At 41.7% G+C, this 23,320-nt stretch overlaps 1 protein-coding gene across 1 annotated transcript; it reads left to right on the top strand.

Annotated features, from left to right (window-relative positions):
* Positions 1-784: 784 nt before the first annotated feature.
* LOC117811602 (inactive pancreatic lipase-related protein 1-like) lies at positions 785-21,937 on the top strand. The gene is made up of 14 exons (XM_034681980.1): positions 785-1,041; positions 1,227-1,412; positions 1,502-1,556; positions 3,865-4,016; positions 4,239-4,358; positions 4,603-4,737; positions 7,704-7,812; positions 9,604-9,723; positions 9,866-9,982; positions 13,096-13,214; positions 15,946-16,072; positions 16,947-17,061; positions 17,663-17,830; positions 21,808-21,937. The coding sequence occupies exons 2-14, from the start codon at positions 1,308-1,310 to the stop codon at positions 21,875-21,877; spliced, it is 1,512 nt and encodes a 503-aa protein (XP_034537871.1). The 5' UTR covers positions 785-1,041; positions 1,227-1,307; the 3' UTR covers positions 21,878-21,937.
* Positions 21,938-23,320: the final 1,383 nt, after the last annotated feature.

The following is a 23,320-nucleotide window of genomic DNA, read 5'->3' as shown; positions in this document are numbered from 1 at the left end:
AGATTTCTCATCTCAGTGTTAGATCACTTTGTGTATTACTCCCTATCGATGTATACATCGCTTTTTGCTAGTGATTGATAAAAATGTATGAAAATAACATGTCCTACTCCAGCTTTAATGAACGATGGTGTCACCCATACAGCATATCTCAATGTCCTCACCCGATGCGGCGCACTCACAAAACCTCCACCCAAAATCAAACACCATGGGATGGTGCGTCCCTCAGGCTGTGACAGGCAGACACATATTTAGCAGCCAGAGGAGCTGCTGACCCTTCCCCCAGGAGAACTGTCAGTTTCTCTTCTGGGGTTAATGTTGGGAAGTTTGGTACCATGTTAGTAATGTCCCTGTAGTGGGAATCTCTTAGAGAAGAGAACTTGCTGCAGTGGAGGAGGAAGTGCATCTCTGTCTCTATGTCCCCTGTAGAGCAGTGAGCACATAGACGCTCCTCTCTGGGCAGCCATGTCTGCCTGTATCTCCCTGTCTCTATATCCAGCTGGTGGTCACTCAGCCTGTATTTGGTCAGGATACATCTTTGTTTTGTATCTCTGACACTGTACAGATATTCAGATCATTTATAATCACGGTTTAGGGTCAAATAACAATTCATTCTACTTTGGGTCTTTGTTTGGTTTCTCCAGTGATCTAAATACAGATCTTTGGAGTGCTTCATGATGAGTTTAATTTGGTTGTGTTTTGGATCAGTGCTGATTGGAGTCTGGCTGATTAGCTTCCTCACCAGCTGACTAAGGGGACAGTTTTCAGGGTTCAGTTCTTGGGTTTTTAGTGCTTTATATTGAAGTGAGTCTTTTGGGCTTAAATTTAGATGGGTCCAAAATTTGATTGCCCGTTTCTGAATGTTTAACAGTAATGGGAAACGTCCCAGTTCTGCTCGGCAGGCGTTATTTGGAGTTTTTCTTTGAACATTTAGGATTCTTCTACAGAATTCAGTATGGAGAGCTTCTATTGGGTGTTTGTCCCATGAGCCATGCTCCAGTCTACTGAGGGGGCCCCAGATCTCACTTCCATACAGAGCTATAGGTACAATCACACTATCAAATATTTTGGTCCAGATTCTAATTGGAATGTTAATCTTGAATAATTTGTTTTTTAATGCATAGATTGCCCTTCGTGCTTTTTCTTCAAGTGCATTTATTGCCATGTTAAAATTTCCTGATGCAGAAAATTTTAACATGGCTGATTCACTGCTATCTTCTTCCTGACAGCAGCACATGAATCCAGCATGTATGAACTACCCATGTATTTACTGAGTAACCTGCTGCTGACCTGCGCTCTCACCTGTCAGTATGTCACCTGTGCGTTTCCCACCTCTTACGTGGACAGAAAGTCCTCTGACTACAGTATTTAAAGACGTGCGCAGATTGTTCACTACGGTCTTGTCTGGCGTCAAGGTGAGTACACCAAGCTACCCGTTCTGGTCTTTGGAGGGTCTTTCTCTTCAGTGAAACTAAACGTACTCATGAGAGTTTCTCTCCCACAGATGGTTCAGATGTGGAGTTTGGGTCTGCTGTGTCTCCTTGTTGGAGCGTCATATGGTGAGTTTAAATTTTGGACTCAAGTATGTTTCTGCTCTTATATTTAACAATAACATTTCTTTGTATAACACCTCTTATACTGCATGGTTACACCTTTAGCTGTCTTGAATCATCTTATTCCACTTTTTCATCCACTGTATATCAGCTTGAGACGACAACTCAGACTTAAGACTTCATGTTCTTTATGGCCACACAGTTCTATCAAATGCAAATATTCTCAATTTCTTACTGATTATTTTTGACATCTAATCCAACAATCAAATTTGTTCTCTTAAAGTTTGGGATCTGCAATGCAATTCAAAAGGGGTTCTGAAGAGTTGTGCACACTGCTACTCACCTACGTGTGTTCCTGACAAAATTTGCCAACTTTGTAGTGTTCCAATCTTCGATTACCCGTGTAGCAGCTGACTCTGCTTATGTCTTTGAAGTGCTTTAGTTTAGCTGAGTTAGTTTCAGATCAGATGAGTTATGATACTATGTGTCTCCTTTTTGTTTTGCAAATGTTTTCAGTAGCCTGACTCTGTCATACGTGTGTGTAGGCTCTCTGTAATGGAAAACAGTGATAAGAAATGTCAACATGCAGAGATAAAACTGGAGGTCTGACTGCAGCAGACTTTTAACTGCAGAGTTAAATCAGCTTGAATAGATTCATAGAAGAAGGCCGAGTCAGGTGTTTGAGAATCCAGGGTTAAAATCATAGACTGTATTAATAATGTATGTAGTCTCCGTAACATCACCCATCTGTTCCTGAGCGCTGTTTTGAGGCCAATCATTGGCAGCAGCCATATTGGTAATGCGGAACTCAACCAAAATGGTGTGAGGTAAAGAGGCAGGGTTTGAGCCTCCTAGCCAACAGCTATGTGTTCCCTCTTGTCAATCAAGTCAGTCATGTCCTTATTTGGACAAAACTGGTTATCTCAATATCTTCTGAATAGCGTGTTATAAAAAAATTCACCCCTGTACAGTGTGTGCTGATAGAGAAATTAGCTACGTAGAGCCAGGCTGTTTTTTGAACCAGGCTGTAAACATGTTTATTTCTGCTGTGAAGATTGTCTTCTTTGAATGGGTGTGTATGTGGTTTCTGGTGTTTCTGCAGCCAGCCTCTAGTGGACACTTGATGAACTGCATTTTATAACACTTCTGCATAGACTTCATATTTTAAGACTGGAGGTTGCCGCTTGGTTATAATGCATGATGCAATATGAATATCCAGAGTATCACACCAGACTGAAAACCTGTGTACAAGTGCTGATGTAAGTATATACATGTTGGGTTTTAGATAAAGTCTGGACCCTAAGCGGGGACTGACACATGCAGGTTTATCTTACACAAATAACCTCCTTTATTCTCCTTCCTACAAAACCTTTCAGTCAGCTCAGCTCGTTGCATTGATTAGAGCTTTATTTCAGCAGCAGAACATTGTTTGTGTTTTGCGTCCAGACTCCAAACCTCACGGATTAACTTTACATGCAGAATTAAGGAGGGTTGGTATTATATCTTAAACCCCCGATCGGAGTCTTGGAGGTAGGGCCGGAAGTGTGGGCGTCGGCGAAGTATAAGCAGAGACCAGAAATCTTGCACCTCAACTAGACCACCTCCCTAGTGGTAAAGCTTTAAATGCCAGGCACCATCATATCTTCATATAATACCCCTCTAGAACACTACGCTCCCAGCATGCAGGCCTGCATGTTATCGGGCCCCTCTCCTTTGGAATCATCTACCAGTCAGGGTCCGGGAGGCAGACACCCTCTCTACTTTTAAGAGTAGGCTTCAAACTTTCCTTTTTGATAAAACTTATAGTTGGAGCTGGATCAGGCTTGGACTAGATCTTAGTTATGCTGCTATAGGCTTAGACTGACAGACTGGGATCCTGTCTTTCCTTCTCTCCTCTGTCTGCCTGTCTCTTACTTTAACTCTTCCTGTCCCATTAAAGTTACTAACCATGGACCTTTCTGGAGTCCCTGAGCTCCCTTGTCTCGTAGGTTCCTCTGGATCTCTGCTGCTGTGGACGTGCCAGACTCCAGCTGCTGCTACTACTACTACTATCCGTCTCACCACTATCATCTCTCTCTCTCTTCATCTCCCTCTATCCCTCTCTCCAACACGGTCTCAGCAGATGTGTGTCTAACATGAGTCTAGCCCTGCTGGAGGTTTCTGCCTGTTAAAGGAAGTTTGTCCTTACCACTGTAACTTGCTAAATGCTGCAAAGTGATCTGCTCATGGTGGATTAAGATGAGATCAGACTGACTCCTAAGTTCCCTCCAAACCAGCGGTGTGAGGGTTAATCTCGGTGTTGTGCTCTCCACAGCGGCTGAGGTGTGTTACGATGAGGTAGGCTGCTTTGATGACCTTCCTCCCTGGGGGGGCACCGCTGAGAGACCCGCCTCAATCCTGCCATGGGACCCAGAGATGATCGGCACCCGCTTCCTCCTCTACACCCAGAGGAACCGTTACTATCAGGTAAGAGAGGGTTAATGTGTCTTTGATTGAAACGGTTGGGGTTTTTTTGTTTCTCAACTGTCTGTCACTTTTAAGTGGAACAGAAAGAGCAAGAAGGTCAACAGTACAAAAAGAGAGAGAGAGAGAGAATCGAGGGCGTGAGGGTTGGAGTATTTTATAAAGCAGAAGAAACATGTGGACCATGCTGCAGGCTCTCACTCTCCTTTCTGTTGAATCAATCAGGAGATCAAGGCTGACAAAACCATCGAAGCAACAAACTACAGTGGATTGAGTAAGACTCGATTCGTCATCCCTGGATATCTGCAAAAAGGAGAGGAGGACTGGCCTCGGGATATGTGCAAGGTGAGAAGAACTTCTTGTTTGGTGGTAGCTCTTTGTGGTCCTCTAATTCAGAGCAGGAGGAACAGTAAATCAAAGTGGTCCTTTCCCTCAGTTTGTTCGTGGACCATCAGACTCTGGTTGGGGGTCAAACCTTCCCTGCTGTTGTTTTCTGGATATCAAACTCCACTTCTCGATTCAACACCCCTTTTAACTTAGTGTTTAAAAATGCTCAGGTGATTAAGATAAAACCTGTTTCTGTGTCAAGGTCATGGTGTCATGGGAGAAAGTGAACTGCGTCGCTGTGGAGTGGAAGAAAGGTGTGATGACTTCTTACGCTAGGGCTGCTAACAACGCCCGTGTGGTGGCTGTTCAGGTGGCAGACATGATCGACTTCTTAATGGTAAGACCTGGGCTAGCAGTTTCCATCTGTTTCATGAATTTTTTTTTATCCCTTTTTCACCAGAAAACAAGCTATAGTTATTTGGAGTTAATCAGATTAATACATCTGTTTCAAAGGGACAGCTTTGTTGTCCCCGAGTGTGGATGCATGTCCACTCAGGGTCTCCGTACAACCCAAACCATGAACTTTTCCTAAACCTAACCATCCTTGATGCCTTACCATTACCAGCAGAGAGAAATCATCAATCAGCTGCACTTTATTAAGATTTAGATTATAACACTCTGGGCCCAATCTACTAAAGGTTTGCGTGTATAAAAACACGTGCAAACTTGATAGCGCACGCAAAACTGATCTACTAACCGGGTGCACCGAAGATTGCGTCTTTCAAATGAGCAAAATAGCACTCGCTATCCATTTAGCGTGTTTGCCTTCATGAATATGCAGAATATATGCAGATTATCAGAACGCGCATAATACTGGGAGGAGGAGATGCAAATGTAATCATTTAGCACACGCAATGTGATTTATCAAACCTGAAACCGATTGCGGTCGGTGTTTTTGCGTCTATATTTAGGACGTTTGAAAGGCAGGTGCAAACTGGCACAGTGTTACTGCTGGATGACCCAATTAAGGGCTGATTTGGAGCCAGTCACAAAAAGGAGCCATGTCATATCTTCTATGGAGAAACTCCTTGCAACACATTTTCTTGCGTCTGGATCATTCCAGCGCACCATCGCAGTTAGTGCCGGCGTCTCCCAGTGTCCACCCGTGCGTAATGAACGTTCATCTCCTGTGCTCTCCCCTCCCTCTTCATTTGCCAGCGGCTCAGTTGAAGGACTGCCACTGAATGACCTCCCGACAGTTTCCAGGGCATTGACGGCCGTTGTCAGCCCAGACACAGCACTGACCAGCTGCCTTGTGGGCCCAACGATGGTCCGAGTGTCATGGCGGAGGGAGTGTGCCACATTGGACACAGCTCTCACCTCCTGATCAATGGCCTGTAACACATCTGTCTGATTTCTTTGTTGCTGCAGCAACTCCTGATCAATGCAATCATAACAATCTGGATGCCTCCGGGGCTCTGCTGAGGTGTTTTCTGGTCTGAGCTGATGGGATTGTCAGACATCTGATGAAGATTCTCCATTTAAGAAAAAAGAGATTTTATTTTTTTCCATTCTTCCTAATCGCGTTTCCTCTGGCAGTGCTGAGATGTCTCTGCTGGAGTTCACCAAAGTGTTTATTTTCCTCCTCCACAAAGACCTCCAACTCCATGGCTTCAAACTTCATTTCTCGTTACCGCCACTCTGCTCTCTCAAACTCCCATGGTGACAGCCGGTTGCACAAGCAAAATCCTCATTTAAAGCTAGGGTTGGCAGTCTCGGAAAACTAGCATGAATTTGAATGTAGCATTTCCTCAGGACTCCGTCTAACCCCTCCCCTCCTCCCTCAGAGCTCCTCCAAAACGACGCCCCCCCCTGCTCACATGCACGAGCGCCGCTGACTTGCGAACATATGATGGTGACTGATTCAAAACCGGTCCTCACCAAAACATTAGTTAAAAACACAAATAAACATGGCTATTGATTGACAACTGTCATTCTAGCATTATCCAGTTGTACTGGTGACACGATATCAGGAGAAAAATTATAACACATATAAAACTGTAACAGCTCTACTGTTTGTTAAACATGTTCAGTGGAGATGTTCTTAATTCCTGCAGTGTTGACGGTCAGTGAAGGCATCAGGAGAGGTGTAGAGTGTGTGAGCGGAAGAGAGGAGAGACAAGAGGAGAAGTTCTTCATTCATTCAAACATTGATTGTTGTTTTGTTGGTTGGCGTGGTAACGGCCGACAGTGACCGGTTATTAAAACTCAACGTGTTCACGAACTGGCTCGTCATCATTACAGCGTCCGGACAGACGCTACAGTACATCTACATTTCTGTAGGACTTACTAAATGTCATTCATTCTTCTGCTTGTCAGAGCCCCCGTGGTGAGAGCTTTTTAGACTCTGATCCGGACTACAGTCCTGAGCAAAGCACCTCATCTGGTCAGAGGGGACAGGCCCGAGGTCGAGCGAGAGGGGCAGTCAGTAGAGTCAGGGGAAACAGAGACAGGAGACAGGGACTCGGAGTACACACTGGGGAAATACGCGCAGGAGGCGGGTAGAACTGCAAGACGGGATTTGAATGGTTTAAGATTTTGGCACCCAAAAAAGGCTGATTGGTTGGTGTTTTCCCAGGTTTACTCCGGTTGTAGATAGCAGCTTTTCTTCACTCTTTTTTAAGAACACATTATGTATTGATTACCATCAGGACATAAAGATCATTTTAACCAGTATAACAAAAAGTGGATCTAAATCTGATTACCAACCCCAGCTTTAAGGGCGGTGTGTACAACTTTTCCACTTGTTATCAATTGCGCACGCAGTCATAGTAGATCACCCGCAACACATCCCCCTAAATACTCAATTTAGAGCTTGTTATTTGGGATCTTAGTAGATCAGGCCCTGAGTAGTTAGGTTTAGATTTACTTACTCTGCCTTTTTTATTTTGTTTTACCCCTATTATGTGTCATTTATGCCAGTACTACATACATAGATAAAAATAAGATAAAAAATATTTCCCAAACTGAGGTTACTTTAAAGAAGAATAAATTACTCTGTTGTGTTTTCATAAAGTTGATTCAACCTCAAGAGGTAGATTCAAAAAGAGTTTTCAGAAAGGAGCATGAAATGAGCACTTATACAGAATACGTGTCTCTTTGTATGTGACGCTTTGTGACACTTCTGCTCCTGAACAGCTGCGTAATCACAGAAGCCAAAAATAAATTCAGAAGAACACAACAGGAAAGGTCAAAGGAGCCCAACCACATGCAACTGGGAGCAGATATTGTGCTCTCACACACACAGAGGTTGAAGGACACATCGTATGTTGTGTTGAATTTAACACATGTTTCACAACGCAGACCAAGTTCAAGCAAAGTGGTGAGAAGTTCCACATTATCGGACACAGTGTCGGAGCTCATGCTGCGGGAGACGTTGGCAGCAGGATCAGCGGCATCGCACGCATCACAGGTAAAGAGAGGGCTCAAATACTGCAGTGTGGAAATAACTCTGTACTAGGGGGCGCCATTTGTAAAGTTGTGCACACTGAAAATAACAGCTACAATTCTCCACATTTAGCTCCAAAATGTCATAAAAACATAATGTTAATTTTTAAAAGTCACTTTTTAAAATCACATTTAGAGGAATATTTGTGATCTTCTTCATATTTAATTTTGTTGTGAAAAATATATTAGGTTACAATCACTGTTAAATCCAAATGATAAATATAAATGTTAAATGTTTAGTATAAATGTTAAATCTCAATCTAAATGTTAAATTTTAAATCTAAATGTTAAATCTAAGTGCTAAATGTTGCTCTTCGTTCCTCAATATTTAGCTAATATGCAGATTCACACTGCTGCCAGACGGAAGTGCCAAAATGAAAGCTTCATGAAGCGATACAGAGTTAGCAATAGTAACTTAGCTTGTCCGTACCATAGACTGGGTCAGTTCTGTGTCTGAGCCTTGTGAAATCTCTTACTGGCCTCCAAAACTGCCTTTAAAACAATTATGGCGGGCAGTCCAGCTATAACCCGTAGGAGTCAGTACTGACAGACTATGGTTAGTATATCTGTATCAGTTTATGAAGCTTTATTTGGGTACTAATGGCACCCCATACAAATTCACACTGCCGCCTAGCGGAAGTACCAAAATAAAAGTATCATAAAGCGATACGGATATCTGACCCCTACGGGTTGTAGCCGGACTGCCCACCGTAAAAATGCTGGATAGGCAGTTCTGGAGACAAGTAAGAGATTTCACAACGCTCAGAGACAGAACTGACCCAGTCTATGTATGGTACGGACAAGCTTAGTTGCTATCCTGATTCTGTATCGCTCTATGAAGCTTTTATTTTGGTATTTCAGCTAGGTGGCAGTTTTAATTTGCATATTAGCTAAATATTTAGGATTGCAGAGCAACATTTAACATTTAGATTTAACATTTAGATTTAACATTTATATCAAACATTTATATTAAACATTTATATTTAACATTTATATTTATATTTGACATTTAGATTTAGATTTAACATTTAGATTTAGATTTGTCATTTAGATTTAAAACAGTGATTATAACATATTTTTTCACAACAAAATTAAATGTGAAGAAGATTTCAAATATTCCTTTAAATGTGATTCAAAAAAGTGACTTTTAAAAATTCACTACATTTTTATGGCGTTCGGAGCTAAATGTGGCGAATTGTAGCTGTTATTTTCACTTAACAAAAAGGTGCCCCATACAGTACTTTACACACGTTAACACATGAGGATTATTTAAATCATGCAGTTATTCTTTTTCCTACATTATAACCTCTTTTAATTTAGTGTAAAGGAATACCTGGTGAGTTAAAAATTTTTATAATTTTATAACTTCTTGAGAAGCTGCATTTTATTGAAAGGATGAATAAACAACTGAAGAAGAAAGAGCATGCACACGCCGCCTCAATGCCACAACAAGAGTGTGATGTAATAACCTTTTGAGCCTCAGGCTTATCTTCTGGCTCGTGCTGCTGGTCACCATCTGGACACTGGCTGAGAATATTAGTACAAGAGTGAATAAATGTCAAGTCACCCAAAGAGAGGCGCACATTTTAGAGAATGAAACATTATTCTTCAAAAAAACAAACTTTATTAAAATGGCTCGAGGGACACAGAACAAACACACTGAAGCAGGCCAAATCCCTGGTCTTTGACTGTGTGATGATGCTTTCAGTGTTAATCTACCGCAAAACCAATCACTCTTATCTTCATCCCTATGCAGGACTGGACCCAACTGAACCCTACTTCCAGGGCGCTAATGCCACTGTGCGTCTGGACACCAGCGATGCTCTGTTTGTGGATGTCATCCACACAGACGCTCTTCCTTACCACTCCAAACTTGGTTAGTTACAGAATTTGTCAAATGCAAAAACGATACCCATGACATGAGATCTGTGGACTCATTATCCTGATGTAATGTGGTCAAACATGGAGGAGTCTCATGCCTCCGTAAGAAGACTTTATATCTGTCTCCCTCCCCTCAGGTCTGGGGATGACTGAGCCTGTGGGCCACATCGACTTCTACCCAAACGGAGGAGAGCTGATGTCCGGCTGCTCCTCCAACAGAGGCAAGCCCAGTGACCTGGACGCCTTCTGGGAGGGTGAGACACCGAGACACACAAACACATTACATGAATCAAGTCCTCTGTTTGGCATCAGTCACTGAGTCTGAGAGTTAATGCTGCTTCTGAAGGATCAAGGGCCAGATCCAGTCTCATTGGCTACGTTTACATGAGACTTTTAATTCCTCTTTAATTCAGAATTTAAATTAAATCCTCTTTAAAAAGATTAAAAATGACCATATAAACACCTAATTCAGAATGAAATGACCATTCTGAATTAAACTTAAATCTGAAGTAAATATCTGGTTTATTCTGATTTTAAATCTGAATTGAATAATTCCTCGATCATGTATACGTTCATTCTGCTTTAAATTCATTCTGGTCGTTCTGAGCATGCTCGTTCCCTTGTCCTGTCGCGATGACACACATATTCCATGCTGGTGGGCTCATATTCCAGGCTGAGGTAGAGCAGCTGTTGCACTAACCGCTTTGATTCGCCACAGTACGGTCTTCCGCCTCCCTTCTGCGGTCCTTTATCTCTCTTCTCCTCCTCAGCTGATGAAAGTGAAGCAGTATGTTTGTTTCGAGCTGCTTATTCAAACTATAATCAAAATCAAAGTGAAAGTTGTACTTATTGTGTGGTCTTCCATGTTGTAACCCAAAATAAAAGAAGCAGGAACTGGAGTCTGTTTTCTTCCAGTAGACGTAAATATGTCACGCCCGCCGATGTCCAATCAGAACCCTTCCCAACCCCCAGACCTTAAGCGGAATTGAATAAAGATGATTAAACGTGTTTTCCTATGAAACCTCTGTTTGGATTTACTATTTCCATTTAAAGACGAAGGAGAATACTTTAATTCAGAATGATTTAATTCTGAATTAAAAAACATCATGTAACCGTGGCCAATCACCTGAGAAGAATCTGAGTCCAATCCTGTCTACCTGGGACCGGCTGTGTCAAATCCTTATTGTCAATATCATAATTTATTACTAACCACTCTTTTGACTAAAGACTATTGACTGAACCTGGACTGACTGACTGACTGAACCTGGACTGACTGACTGACTGAACCTGGACTGACTGTCTGAACCTGGACTGACTGACTGACTGAACCTGGACTGACTGAACCTGGACTGACTGAACCTGGACTAACTTTGTGAACCTGGACTGACTTTGCGAACCTGGGCTTATCGGTGATCCTGGATTGACTTTGTGAACCTGGTCTGACTTTGTGAACCTGGACTGACTGAACCTAGACTAACTTTGTGAACCTGGACTGACTTTGCGAACTTGGGCTTATCGGTGATCCTGGATTGACTTTGTGAACCTGGTCTGACTTTGTGAACCTGGACTGACTGAACCTAGACTAACTTTGTTAACCTGGACTGACTTTGCAAACCTGGACTTATTGGTGATCCTGGATTGACTTTGTGAACCTAGACTGACTGAACCTAAACTTACTGTGTGAATCTGGACTGACTGACTGAACCTACACTGAATGTGTGAATCTGGACTGACAATCTGAACCAGGACTGACTGACTGACTGAACCTCATGTGACTGTGTGAATCCGGATTAACTGACTGAACCTGGACTGACTGTGTAACTGTGTGAACCTGGACCGACTGAATGACTGAACCTGGACCGACTGTTTAAACCTGGACTGATTGATCGAACCAGGAATGACTGACTGACTGAACCTAGACTGACTGTGAACCTGGACTTACTGACTGAACCTGGACTGACTGTGTGAATCTGGACTGACTCTGTAAACCTGGACTGACTGACTGACTGACTGAACCTGGACTGACTGTGTGAATCTGGACTGATTGACTGAACCTGGGCTGACTAACTAAACATGGAATGACTGACTGACTGAACCTGGACTGACTGTGTGAACCTGGACTGACTGACTGACTGAATCTGGACTGACTGACTGACTGAACCTGGACCGACTGACTGAACCTGGACGGACTGTCTGAACCTGGACTGACTGTCTGAACCTGGACTGATTGATTGAACCTGGACTGATTGACTGAACCTGACTGACTGTGTGAACCTGGACTGACTTGTGAACCTGGACTGACTGTCCACAAAGCGAGGGCTACTGAAGTCAACTTCCTGTTTCCTGCTTCATTCATGAGACACACATCAACAGGGGAAAGGACACCGTACACCTATTTACAAGAAAACTATAACCATGGAGCCAAACTTAACTTTAAGCCCCTCTTAATACAAAGCTATGATAAACCTGGTTTTACTAAGTTGAAGTGTTACACTGCATTTTAAAGTTACCAGCAGAAAACTGCAAACAAAAAACAGCTCTGATCAGCTCTGCAGAAATAACTCTTTCCCCCTCCAGGTAGTTCCCTTGTAACTATTTTGCAAGTTGGACGAGGATGTGAGTCAGCAAAGTGCTATATGTGTTTAGAGATGCTAAATATGTCCTGTGATATAACAGAGCTTTGATATGATCAGCACATGTGCAGTGTTTCAGAAGCATATAGCTCACAGGCATGCTCCCGTATACAACACAATGACTCATACATCCTATTTCTGCACCATGCTACTCACAATGCAGAGCCCCAGGGGAATACAAGAGTCCTCCTGATGAACAAACAAAAAGAAAACCCTCTGCAGAGAAGTCCTCTCTGGACCGGGCCGAGCAAATACTTTCTATCATGGCCGACAACGGCCTTCTTTTGAAACAGGCCGCTAAGTAGCTTTGGTGCCATGCCAGGGACACTCTGGGGTTTAGAGCTGACTGTGGGGGGTAGCACAGCTGAATCTGCCCTGTTTGATGCTAGAGAGAGAGAGAGAGAGAGAGAGAGAGAGAGAGAGAGAGAGAGACATATCTGGTGATCTTGGAGCGTCTGGTGTATGCCATAAATTAGAAGAGGAAACAAAAGAGGCCAGGACATATTTTCATGTCTATCTCTCTCTGTGTCTCACATTCTTACTCTGACCCTCAGATTTTCATTATTACGACATATGAGGAAGAACAGCCCTGTCAGAAGGCCATGACTTTATACTTAGCTATCTGAATATTTGGCCTCAGATCTTATTTTATCCTCTTTAGTTTATCTTTTACTTCTACATCCCTCTAAATTAGTTTCCTCCACCCTGTCATCCCCTTTTCTATCTTTTTCCAGGCTCCAAGAAGTTTGATACCTGCAACCACGTCCGAGCCTACCAGTACTACAGCGAGAGCATCGTAAAACCCAAAGGCTTTGTGGGATTCCCCTGCTCTGACAAGGACAGCTTTGCTAAGGTGAGTCTGCAGTCTGTGGTTGTTTTTAATACAAATGAACATAAAGGAGTACTTGCTCTGGTCCAAAGTCCTTTTGAATAAGTAAAGAAAGTGAGTCTGGAAGTGTTTTAGTTCCAGCTATGACAGAATCAGACTAAATAAATACACAAAATGCTGAGATGAGTGCTTCTAAAATCTTTCTAATGTCACAGGACAAAAAGAAAGGAGGTTCTAGAATAAAAAAGAAGTCACTGTTATGTAACTAAGTACAGTACCACCTGTGGAGAGGGTGCCCTCTTGGTGCCCTGATGATGCCCTTCCACTAGTAAAACCATTAAGAAAGTTCCCCCTGAATGAACCTCCAGTGAATAGAACGTTATACCATGCCCTCTGAGATTCTCCTCCAAACCGCTGCAGCTCACATATACTCACTGGAACCAGGAAGAGAGGGCACATCTCTCCCATGTTAGCTTCTCTACACTGCCTCCCCATAAAACCTAGTCTAGAAATTAAAATCCTTCTTTTGACCTACAAAGCTCTTAATAATCAGACACATTCATATCTGAAAGAGCTCATAGTGCCCTATTACCCCTCTAGAACACTACGCTCCCAACATGCAGGCCTGCTGGTCGTACCTAGAGTCTCTAAAAGTAGTATGGGAGGTAGAACCTTCAGTTATCAGGCCCCTCTCCTTTGGAATCATCTACCAGTCAGGGTCCAGGAGGCAGACACCCTCTCTACTTTTAAGAGTAGGCTTCAAACTTTCCTTGTTGATAAAGCTTATAGTTAGAGCTGGATCAGGCTTGGACCAGCTCTTAGTTATGCTGCTATAGGCTTAGACTGCCAGGGGAACTGGCACACTGACACACTGGGATCCTGTCTAGGGGGCTGGATCTTATCCTGTCTTGATGTTGGGTCTTTGTTAATAATAGATTACGGTCTAGACCTGCTCTGCTTGTAAAAGCGTCTTGAGATAACGTTTGTTGTGGTTTGGGGCAATATAAATACAGATTGATTGATTGATTGATGGAACATGAAAAAGTGTCCTATTGGTGATTCAACCCTATATCTTTTAAAAAGTGGTTTGGTCATTGTGAGCTGAGCTTGTTTCTGACCATGTCAAACAAAACAGATTCACCTTTTCTCTCAGATCTCAGAAAAAACACAAAGATAGGTTTCTCATGTGCACAAGAAAGTTTCCTGTGCACACCAGAATGTTTCTTATGAGCATGCAATCCGTTTTAGGTGTCGTTCTGAGACTAGAAAGCTGGGAAAATGTGCAAGCAAAGCCATAATATCCTTATCATGAAGCCCAAGGTTGAAATAAAGCTAAACTAACTCCCATACTGTCATTTCAGTCAGACAACTCACGTTTAAATTGTTTATTGTAGCAGCAAATACATATTCATGTTTGGCGCCCAGGCTCCGGCCTCATCACTCCCTGCAGATAAGTTTACATGCAGACTTTGAGGAGTGATGAGCAAAACATACTGAACACACCCCTGGAGCCTGCAGGTGGAAGCTGGGGAGGCGGCGGGGAAGAAGAAAATATCAGCAATGGCATGCAGCAGCAGAGGCGTTGACAGGCAGAGGGAGAGATGGGAGATTTTTCCCCAGTTTAAATAGACCGCCAATTTGAGAGGCAGAGGGCAGGATTGGATGATGGTTATGAGAGTGGGACATGTGACGTGTATGGCATTGCAGCTCGAGTTGTCCGCCTGAACTAGCTAGCAGGCGTTGCTCCATTTTTAGATCCAAACAGGAAGAATAAGATACTGATATAATTTTTTTAAGCTACGATGTGATCCTGATCCATTTGTATCTTGCACTAGAGTGACAGAGTTCACTAACAATAAACAGGTGTTTCAACACAGCTCTCATGGAAGCTGCTATGTAGGCTCATCAGGTCTGGAGTCAGCAACGTGAAGATGGTTTATAGTTGCAGAAAGCGTATCAAAGTCCTTAAATCTGATCTCTGAGTGAAGGTTTATGCTTCTTCACTTCATGTCTCGAGGAGCTTTGAGGATCCCCGCTGTGTTTCCAGTTGTAGACACAGACGTGGGGATCCTGCAGGAATCTGATGTCCTCAGATTTAAAGAGTGACTCGGTGCTATCAGACGGGCTCAGACGAGAGAGGGGGCTGAAGGAGGACGAGAGGCCCATATCTCCAGCAGCCCAGCATGTGTTTGGGACTGCCACCTGTTGCTGTATGACACTGATATGTCTGTGAAACTTTTCTTTGGTTTTAGAATTTGATTTGGCGAGATTGGATTTTTGTTGCAGAGGAGGAGGGCGCTGTAAATGGGCTTCCCTCATGTCTTCTTCGGGGGGGGGGCACTTGTATCTGCAGCTGTCCGTGCTAATGACACTTTATCCCTGCTTTGGACACATGTCCCCGATCAAAGGAGGCCGGAGGAGCGCCGAGCATGACCTCATATGACTATGTCCCCGTTGAGAGATGACAGCACCTCCTTGTCGTTCACCTCGTAAACGCTCTGTGGTGTTATTCCTGCAGTGATAGCTGACAGCCGCAAAGTCAGCCTGTTCCCATACAGTGTGGTATGAAAAACCAGCACCATTCTGCACCTACGTATTTATAAGGTGGCAATCTGCAACATTTTTAAGGAGCGTAGGAAAGAGAGTCTCGTAGGTTGACACTTTTCACTGGCTGTTCTCTGACAGGTAGAGACTCTTACACTTCATCATGCGCAGAGCTGCTTCTTTACACCTCACCATGTCCTTGTCTTCACAGGGAAAGTGTTTCCCGTGCGCAGACAAGTGTCCTCTGATGGGCCACTTTGCTGACAAGTTCCCTTTGACTGATGGCTTTTCCAAGACAAAGTACTTCCTCAACACGGGCGAAACAAATCCCTTTGGCAGTAAGTACCCTGCCCTTCAAGTGTGAGCAAAACTAAAAGTTGACTTCCACGGTTGGAAAGAACTCCGTGTCTGGATGTGAAAAACACAGAGACAGGTTTTTAATGGGCCAGTCAAACATGCATCTTCATCATAACTGGTGCATGGTGAGATCTGAGTAGTGCTGATGCTGTGCCACCTTTGTCTGGACCTCTACATAAACCAAACATTCAAATATCCAGAGTGTAAGATCGTTAGGTGTTACAACTCTGATCCTAAAGAAGCAGGGCTCACTGACAGAGAGTGAGGGAGACTAAGTGAAAGGATGAAAGCTCCTTTATCCTTCTCTTCTGTTCAGTTTTAGACAGAATGCTAATCTTACAATTTAATAACAAGCTTAAAAAATGAACTTGCCATGCTGACTTCTGAAAACGTCTCTGAATCAGACTGAACACTGGACACTTAACAGGTTACAACATGTTGATCACAAGCCCTCGCCCTTTATTGATCCCTTTTCACCGTCTCATCCACATTAAATATGAGTCTTATTCAAATATAACACCGTGCTGTGATCAATCAGACTTGTATCTGGTCTGTTGGAGCAGAGAGTCATTAAGAAAGTGTAAACTGAGGCGACACATCGAGTGAGACGCCCCCTGCTGGGCTGAAACATCATGAAGGTTTAAACATTTTCACATTGACCTCTCACACATTAGGTCAGGCTGTGTCGACGTCTATGCACTGTAGCTGAAGGGTTAAAATAGAGGATTAAACCTGATCTTACAGAACAGCTACAGCTGATAATTCCCTCCCATGCAGTAGAATGTTTCAGGATGTTGTGATGCTCTGTAGTCCTGTGTTGATAATGTTACTGTTCGTGTTTCTTCCTATTCTTAGCGTACTCGTACAAAATGCTGGTAACCATCGCTGGTCCCAGCTACCCAAATCAAGCCTTCATGTACGTGGCACTGGCTGGAGAGGATGAGAGCACCAAGGAGTACAGGCTTCATGTGTAAGTTCATCATGACTCAAAGGGTTTAGATCAACTTTTCATCACCCATTGAATCCAAATGAAGTTCCAACACCTTAAAGTCCCTGATGTATCTTCCAAACATATAGAAACATGCAAAAAAAAACAGCACCTGAGCCCTTTTATTCAAGCCAGCCTTATGAAAACTTTGTTGTTCACTGAGCTTCATCAGAGTAAGAGATCGTTTATGGTTAGCAGGTACTTATGGGAAATAGAATCCCGAAGGTACAGATTTATGTTTACAGTTTTTAAAAATAGTCCCAGTGATTCCTCGTCAGTGATCGTTCCATGGTGATGGATTCTTCTCTGCCTGTTTTGGTGGATTGAACATGAAACTGTCCTCATTCAGCTCTCCTTCTTCTCTGAGCTCTGCGGTTCACACACCTTCAAAAAGAAACTAATGTCACAACTTTGAACCCTGCTGCTATCATCACCACCGCTCATGGTTTAACTTTCTTTGTAGAGATCACTAACCTAAAGTTTCTCTCACCTGCTCTGCTCCTTCATCAGATTGATGGACAGGATCCAAGATGAAAATGTCTGTAACAGTCTATGGTGTCAATCTCTTCCTTCAACTCTCCAGGGGAACCATGATGCCTGGGCGGACCTACGAGCTGCTGATCGACGCTGAGGTGGATGTGGGTGATGTGGCGGAGGTGAAGTTCAGGTGGAACAACCACCATCCTAACATCATGAATCCAAAGTACGGTGCATCCAGGGTGGAGCTGCAGAGAGGAAGGGACAACAAGATGTAAGTCTGACTCGTCTTTGAACTCCGACACCTCATACCCTATCATGAGACGAGTATTTAAAGGTACAATGTGTAGTATTTAAAGGTACAGCGTGTATTATTTAAAGGTACGGTGTGTAGTATTTAAAGGTACAGTGTGTAGTATTTAAAGGTACAGTGTGTAGTATTTAAAGGTACAGCGTGTAGTATTTAAAGGTACAGTGTGTAGTATTTAAAGGTGCAGTGTGTAGTATTTAAAGGTACAGTGTGTAGTATTTAAAGGAACAGTGTGCGGTGTGTAATGGTGCATTGTGTAGTATTTAAAGGTACAGTGTGTAGTATTTAAAGGTACAGTGTGTAGTATTTAAAGGTACAGTGCATTGGGTAGTATTTAAAGGTACAGTGTGTAGTATTTAAAGGTACAGTGTGTAGTATTTAAAGGTACAGTGTGTAGTATTTAAAGGTACAGTGTGTAGTATTTAAAGGTACAGTGTGTAGTATTTAAAGGTACAGCGTGTAGTATTTAAAGGTACAGTGTGTAGTATTTAAAGGTACAGTGTGTAGTATTTAAAGGTACAGTGTGTAGTATTTAAAGGAACAGTGTGTAGTATTTAAAGGTACAGTGTGTTGTATTTAAAGGTACAGTGTGTAGTATTTAAAGGTACAGTGTGTAGTATTTAAAGGTACAGTGTGTAGTATTTAAAGGAACAGTGTGCGGTGTGTAATGGTGCATTGGGTAGTATTTAAAGGTACAGTGTGTAGTATTTAAAGGTACAGTGTGTAGTATTTAAAGGTACAGTGTGTAGTATTTAAAGGTACAGTGTGTTGTATTTAAAGGTACAGTGTCCAGTGTTTAAAGGTACAGTATGCAGTATTTAAAGATGCTGTGTGTAGTGTGTAGTATTTAAAGGTGCAGTGTGTTGTATTTAAAGGTGCAGTGTGTATTTTGTAGTATTTAAAGGTACAGTGTGTGGTGTTTAATGGTGCAGTGTGTAACATTTAAAGGTACAGTGTGTTGTGTTTAAAGGTACAGTGTCCAGTGTTTAATGGTACAGTGTGTAGTATTTAAAGGTACAATGTCCAGTGTTTAATGGTACAGTGTGTAGTATTTAAAGGTACAGTGTGTAACATTTAAAGGTACAGTGTGTGGTGTGTAATGATAAATTGTTTAGTATTTACAGTGTGTAGTCTTTAAAGGTACAGTGTGTAGTATTTAAAGGTACAGTGTGTGGTGTGTAATGATAAATTGTTTAGTATTTACAGTGTGTAGTATTTAAAGGTACAGTGTGTGGTGTGTAATGATAAAGTGTTTAGTATTTAAAGGTGAAGTGTTTAGTACTTAAAGGTACGGTGTGTAGTATTTAAAGGTACAGTGTGTAACATTTAAAGGTACAGTGTGTAGTATTTAAAGGTACAGTATGCAGTATTTAAAGATGCTGTGTGTAGTGTGTAGTATTTAAAGGTAGTGTGTGGTGTTTAATGGTACAGCGTGTAGTATTTAAAGGTACAGTGTATAGTATTTAAAGGTGCAGTGTGTAGTATTTAAAGGTACAGTGTGTAGTATTTAAAGGTACAGTGTGTAGTATTTAAAGGAACAGTGTGCGGTGTGTAATGGTGCATTGGGTAGTATTTAAAGGTACAGTGTGTAGTATTTAAAGGTACAGTGTGTAGTATTTAAAGGTACAGTGTGTAGTATTTAAAGGTACAGCATGTATTATTTAAAGGTACAGTGTGTAGTATTTAAAGGTACAGTGTGTAGTATTTAAAGGTACAGTGTGTAGTATTTAAAGGTACAGCGTGTAGTATTTAAAGGTACAGTGTGTAGTATTTAAAGGTACAGTGTGTAGTATTTAAAGGTACAGTGTGTAATATTTAAAGGAACAGTGTGCGGTGTGTAATGGTGCATTGGGTAGTATTTAAAGGTACAGTGTGTAGTATTTAAAGATACAGTGTGTAGTATTTAAAGGTACAGTGTGTAGTATTTAAAGGTACAGTGTGTAGTATTTAAAGGTACAGTGTGTTGTATTTAAAGGTACAGTGTCCAGTGTTTAAAGGTACAGTATGCAGTATTTAAAGATGCTGTGTGTATTGTGTAGTATTTAAAGGTGCAGTGTGTTGTATTTAAGGTGCAGTGTGTATTTTGTAGTATTTAAAGGTACAGTGTGTGGTGTTTAATGGTGCAGTGTGTAACATTTAAAGGTACATTGTGTTGTGTTTAAAGGTACAGTGTCCAGTGTTTAATGGTACAGTGTGTAGTATTTAAAGGTACAATGTCCAGTGTTTAATGGTACAGTGTGTAGTATTTAAAGGTACAGTGTGTAACATTTAAAGGTACAGTGTGTGGTGTGTAATGATCAATTGTTTAGTATTTACAGTGTGTAGTATTTAAAGGTACAGTGTGTAGTATTTAAAGGTACAGTGTGTAACATTTAAAGGTACAGTGTGTAGTATTTAAAGGTACAGTATGCAGTATTTAAAGATGCTGTGTGTAGTATTTAAAGGTACAGTGTGTGGTGTTTAATGGTACAGTGTGTTGTATTTAAAGGTACAATGTGTTGTATTTAAAGGTGCAGTGTGTGTAGTTTAATGGTAGTGTGTAACATTTAAAGGTACAGTGTGTTGTGTTTAAAGGTACAGCGTGTAGTATTTAAAGTTACAGTGTGTAGTATTTAAAGGTTTAGTGTTTAGTATTTAAAGGTACATTGTGTAGTATTTAAAGGTACAGTGTGTAGTATTCAAAGGTTTAGTGTTTAGTATTTAAAGGTACAGTGTGTAGTATTTAAAGGTGCAGTGTGTAGTATTTAAAGGAACAGTGTGTAGTATTTAAAGGAACAGTGTGTAGTATTTAAAGGAACAGTGTGTAACATTTAAAGGTAAGTATTTAAAGTTACAATGTGTTGTATTTAACTGATCCGTTTGCTTGCAGGAGACAAATTTATCTTTACCTGTTCACTTTAAATCGGTTTGAAGTTTTTTTGCTTAGTCCGAAATAAGAAGCAGTATTCAGAACATCTTTAGAAACAGTCAATCTATACCTCTAACTTCTTTCCAGAGTTGTAATCTTGCAGCACTTCGCTCAATAAAACTGTCCTCTTCTCCTCAGCGCATCCTGAAAATCTAAGTTTTGTTATATTTATTGAGCTGTAAGAGATAGCTTTCTTATTACATGTCAAACTTTATGTATTTTATTGTATCTTTGTTTATTTTGACAGGGACAGTGTACAGTCATTTAGCTGTACCAGAGTTAGCTAGTTGCTGATTTACATCTGTAGTCCCTGGGCAGGAGACAGAGACAACGCCTCTGTTCAAAACACACAGCACATCATACAAACAGCCACACAACAATACACTTATCGATCTAAAGCCGGAGTTTGATTGCAATTTAAACTATGAGACATCAGTCGTGAATCAGAAAGTGTCTTAAGAGGGGAACGGGTCGCAGGTCATTGGTGCTCTGATTCAGGAATATAGATATCAGCATGAAGAGATTATAATAAGTGCTGATCAGAGAGAAACGCTTATGTAAAGGTTTCAAATAAACAAAATGTTCATTAAATAATTTATTCATGAAAACCTGAAAGACTTGAACAAAAGTAAAATGACAAACTCCTCTAGGTTCAACAAAGTCCTGCTTAAAGAACGACTTAAACATGAACAAATAACTGATCTCAGGTATATCTGATAAAAAAGGAGAATGACAGCACGTTATAAATCTCAAAGTCATCCATCATCAAAGTGAACAGAGATGTAGTCTCGTCAAGTTCTGTAAAATGCTGACAATAGTTCAGCTGTGCCTCTGCATTTTCTGCAGATCTCTGTACCACACACTGTAACGTGGCCTGTCTGTGCCACTAGAGGGCAGCATGGTACCACCTCTGATGCCCTCTAGTGGTTAGGGCAGCAGAGAGGTCAGAGCTGGTGCTCAGTGATGCTATGATGGGGAAGAGGATCTGCTCGTGATGGAAAGTTATTGACATGTCTTCTTTTCCCTCTCACAGCTCTCACTTCTGTGGAACAAATAACGTGGAGGAGATGAAGATCCAGTCCGTGCTACCCTGTCCGGTCTAACCTGCTTCAGTCTCCTCGTCACTCGGACTCTTTCAATAAAGATTCTGCTGTCAAACCTGCTCAGCTGTCTCTGTGAGTTTTAATATATCCACTGTATCACTTCAAGACATAGATGAGACAGAAAACAGAAGATGATGCTATGATGCACACCAAGCTGGGAAAGGAGTTGATGATGCAAAGCTTTTCATCTTAGACACAATTTACAAGCACCTTGAAAAACCTCAATCCAGTGTGAGACTTTTATTTGCAGATTTTTCTTCAGCTTTGAAAAAGATGCAGCCTCACATTTTATGAAAAACTAATTTCTGGTTTGAACTTGCCTGATCAGATTTCATTGTTGCTTTTAAACTTTTCAACAGACAGGGTCCAGCAAGTTTTTGTGAATGGTTGCATGTCACAGTCTATTAAGTCCAATATAGGTTCCCCTCAAGGCTGTGTCCTTTCTCCCCTGCTGTTTATCATGTACACAGACAGCTGCAGAACTTCTCAAGAGGGTCAGTATCTGGTTAAGTTCTCAGATGACACTGCTCTGTTGTCTCTCCTTCAAGGCCCAGACTCTGACCACGGTGTGGCTTTGTCATCTTTTGTCCAATGATTTGACAAAAACTACTGAGACCTTAATGTGAGTAAGACCAAGGAGCTTATCATTGCTTTAAGAAAAGACTGCCCCAGACCCAAAGCTTGCATTATCAATGAAGGGGAAGTCCACATGCAAATACCTTAGCACATTGTTTGACTCCAACTTCAAATTCACAGAAAACACAGAGCTGATTTTAAAACGTGGTCCACAGAGGATACACCTGATGCACAATCTGAACTCTTTTAGAGTCTCAGAGAACATTTGATCCAGTTTTTATCACTCTTTTATTGAAAGTCTTTAACCCTTTTCTTTTATCTGCTGGTTTCATGGTCTCTCTTTGAAAGACAAGAGCAGTCTGACTCTGAACTAGATTGTTAAAGTCTGCTCCAAATTTATTGGCTTACAGCAGCAAAATCTGGGCTCCCTTTGGAGGAACCACATCACCAATCAAGCCAGAGGGATAATAGGCCTACCTGGAATCATCCTGGCCAAGGAGTTCTCTTTTATTCCTTCTACCATCAGACTTCTAAACGCTGGTTTTCCAAGTTATTAACAGTTTGTAACAGATTGTGGAAGTTGTGTATTTAGAAGGTGGTTCTTAGTATTTATTTCTGGCTACTGTCTTTTAGTTATTTTAGTATATTTTAACTTTCTTTTCCTCTTTATGACAAGCCCATCTTGCACTGTTGTTGTCCCTGACATGTTGACTGTTGAGTGTTGTTTGTTCATTACAAGCTGGTACACTGCAAACCAAATTGCCCTCTGGGATTAATAAAGTTCTCTGAATCTGACGGACTGATGTAAGAGTTAGATGATAGTGGCTCCTTTATGGTTTGGACAACAGGGTGTGAAATAACTACCAA

This window comes from Notolabrus celidotus, chromosome 4, assembly GCF_009762535.1.
Source record: "Notolabrus celidotus isolate fNotCel1 chromosome 4, fNotCel1.pri, whole genome shotgun sequence".
NCBI lineage: Eukaryota > Metazoa > Chordata > Actinopteri > Labriformes > Labridae > Notolabrus > Notolabrus celidotus.
This window is presented reverse-complemented; position numbering and strand designations above follow the sequence as displayed.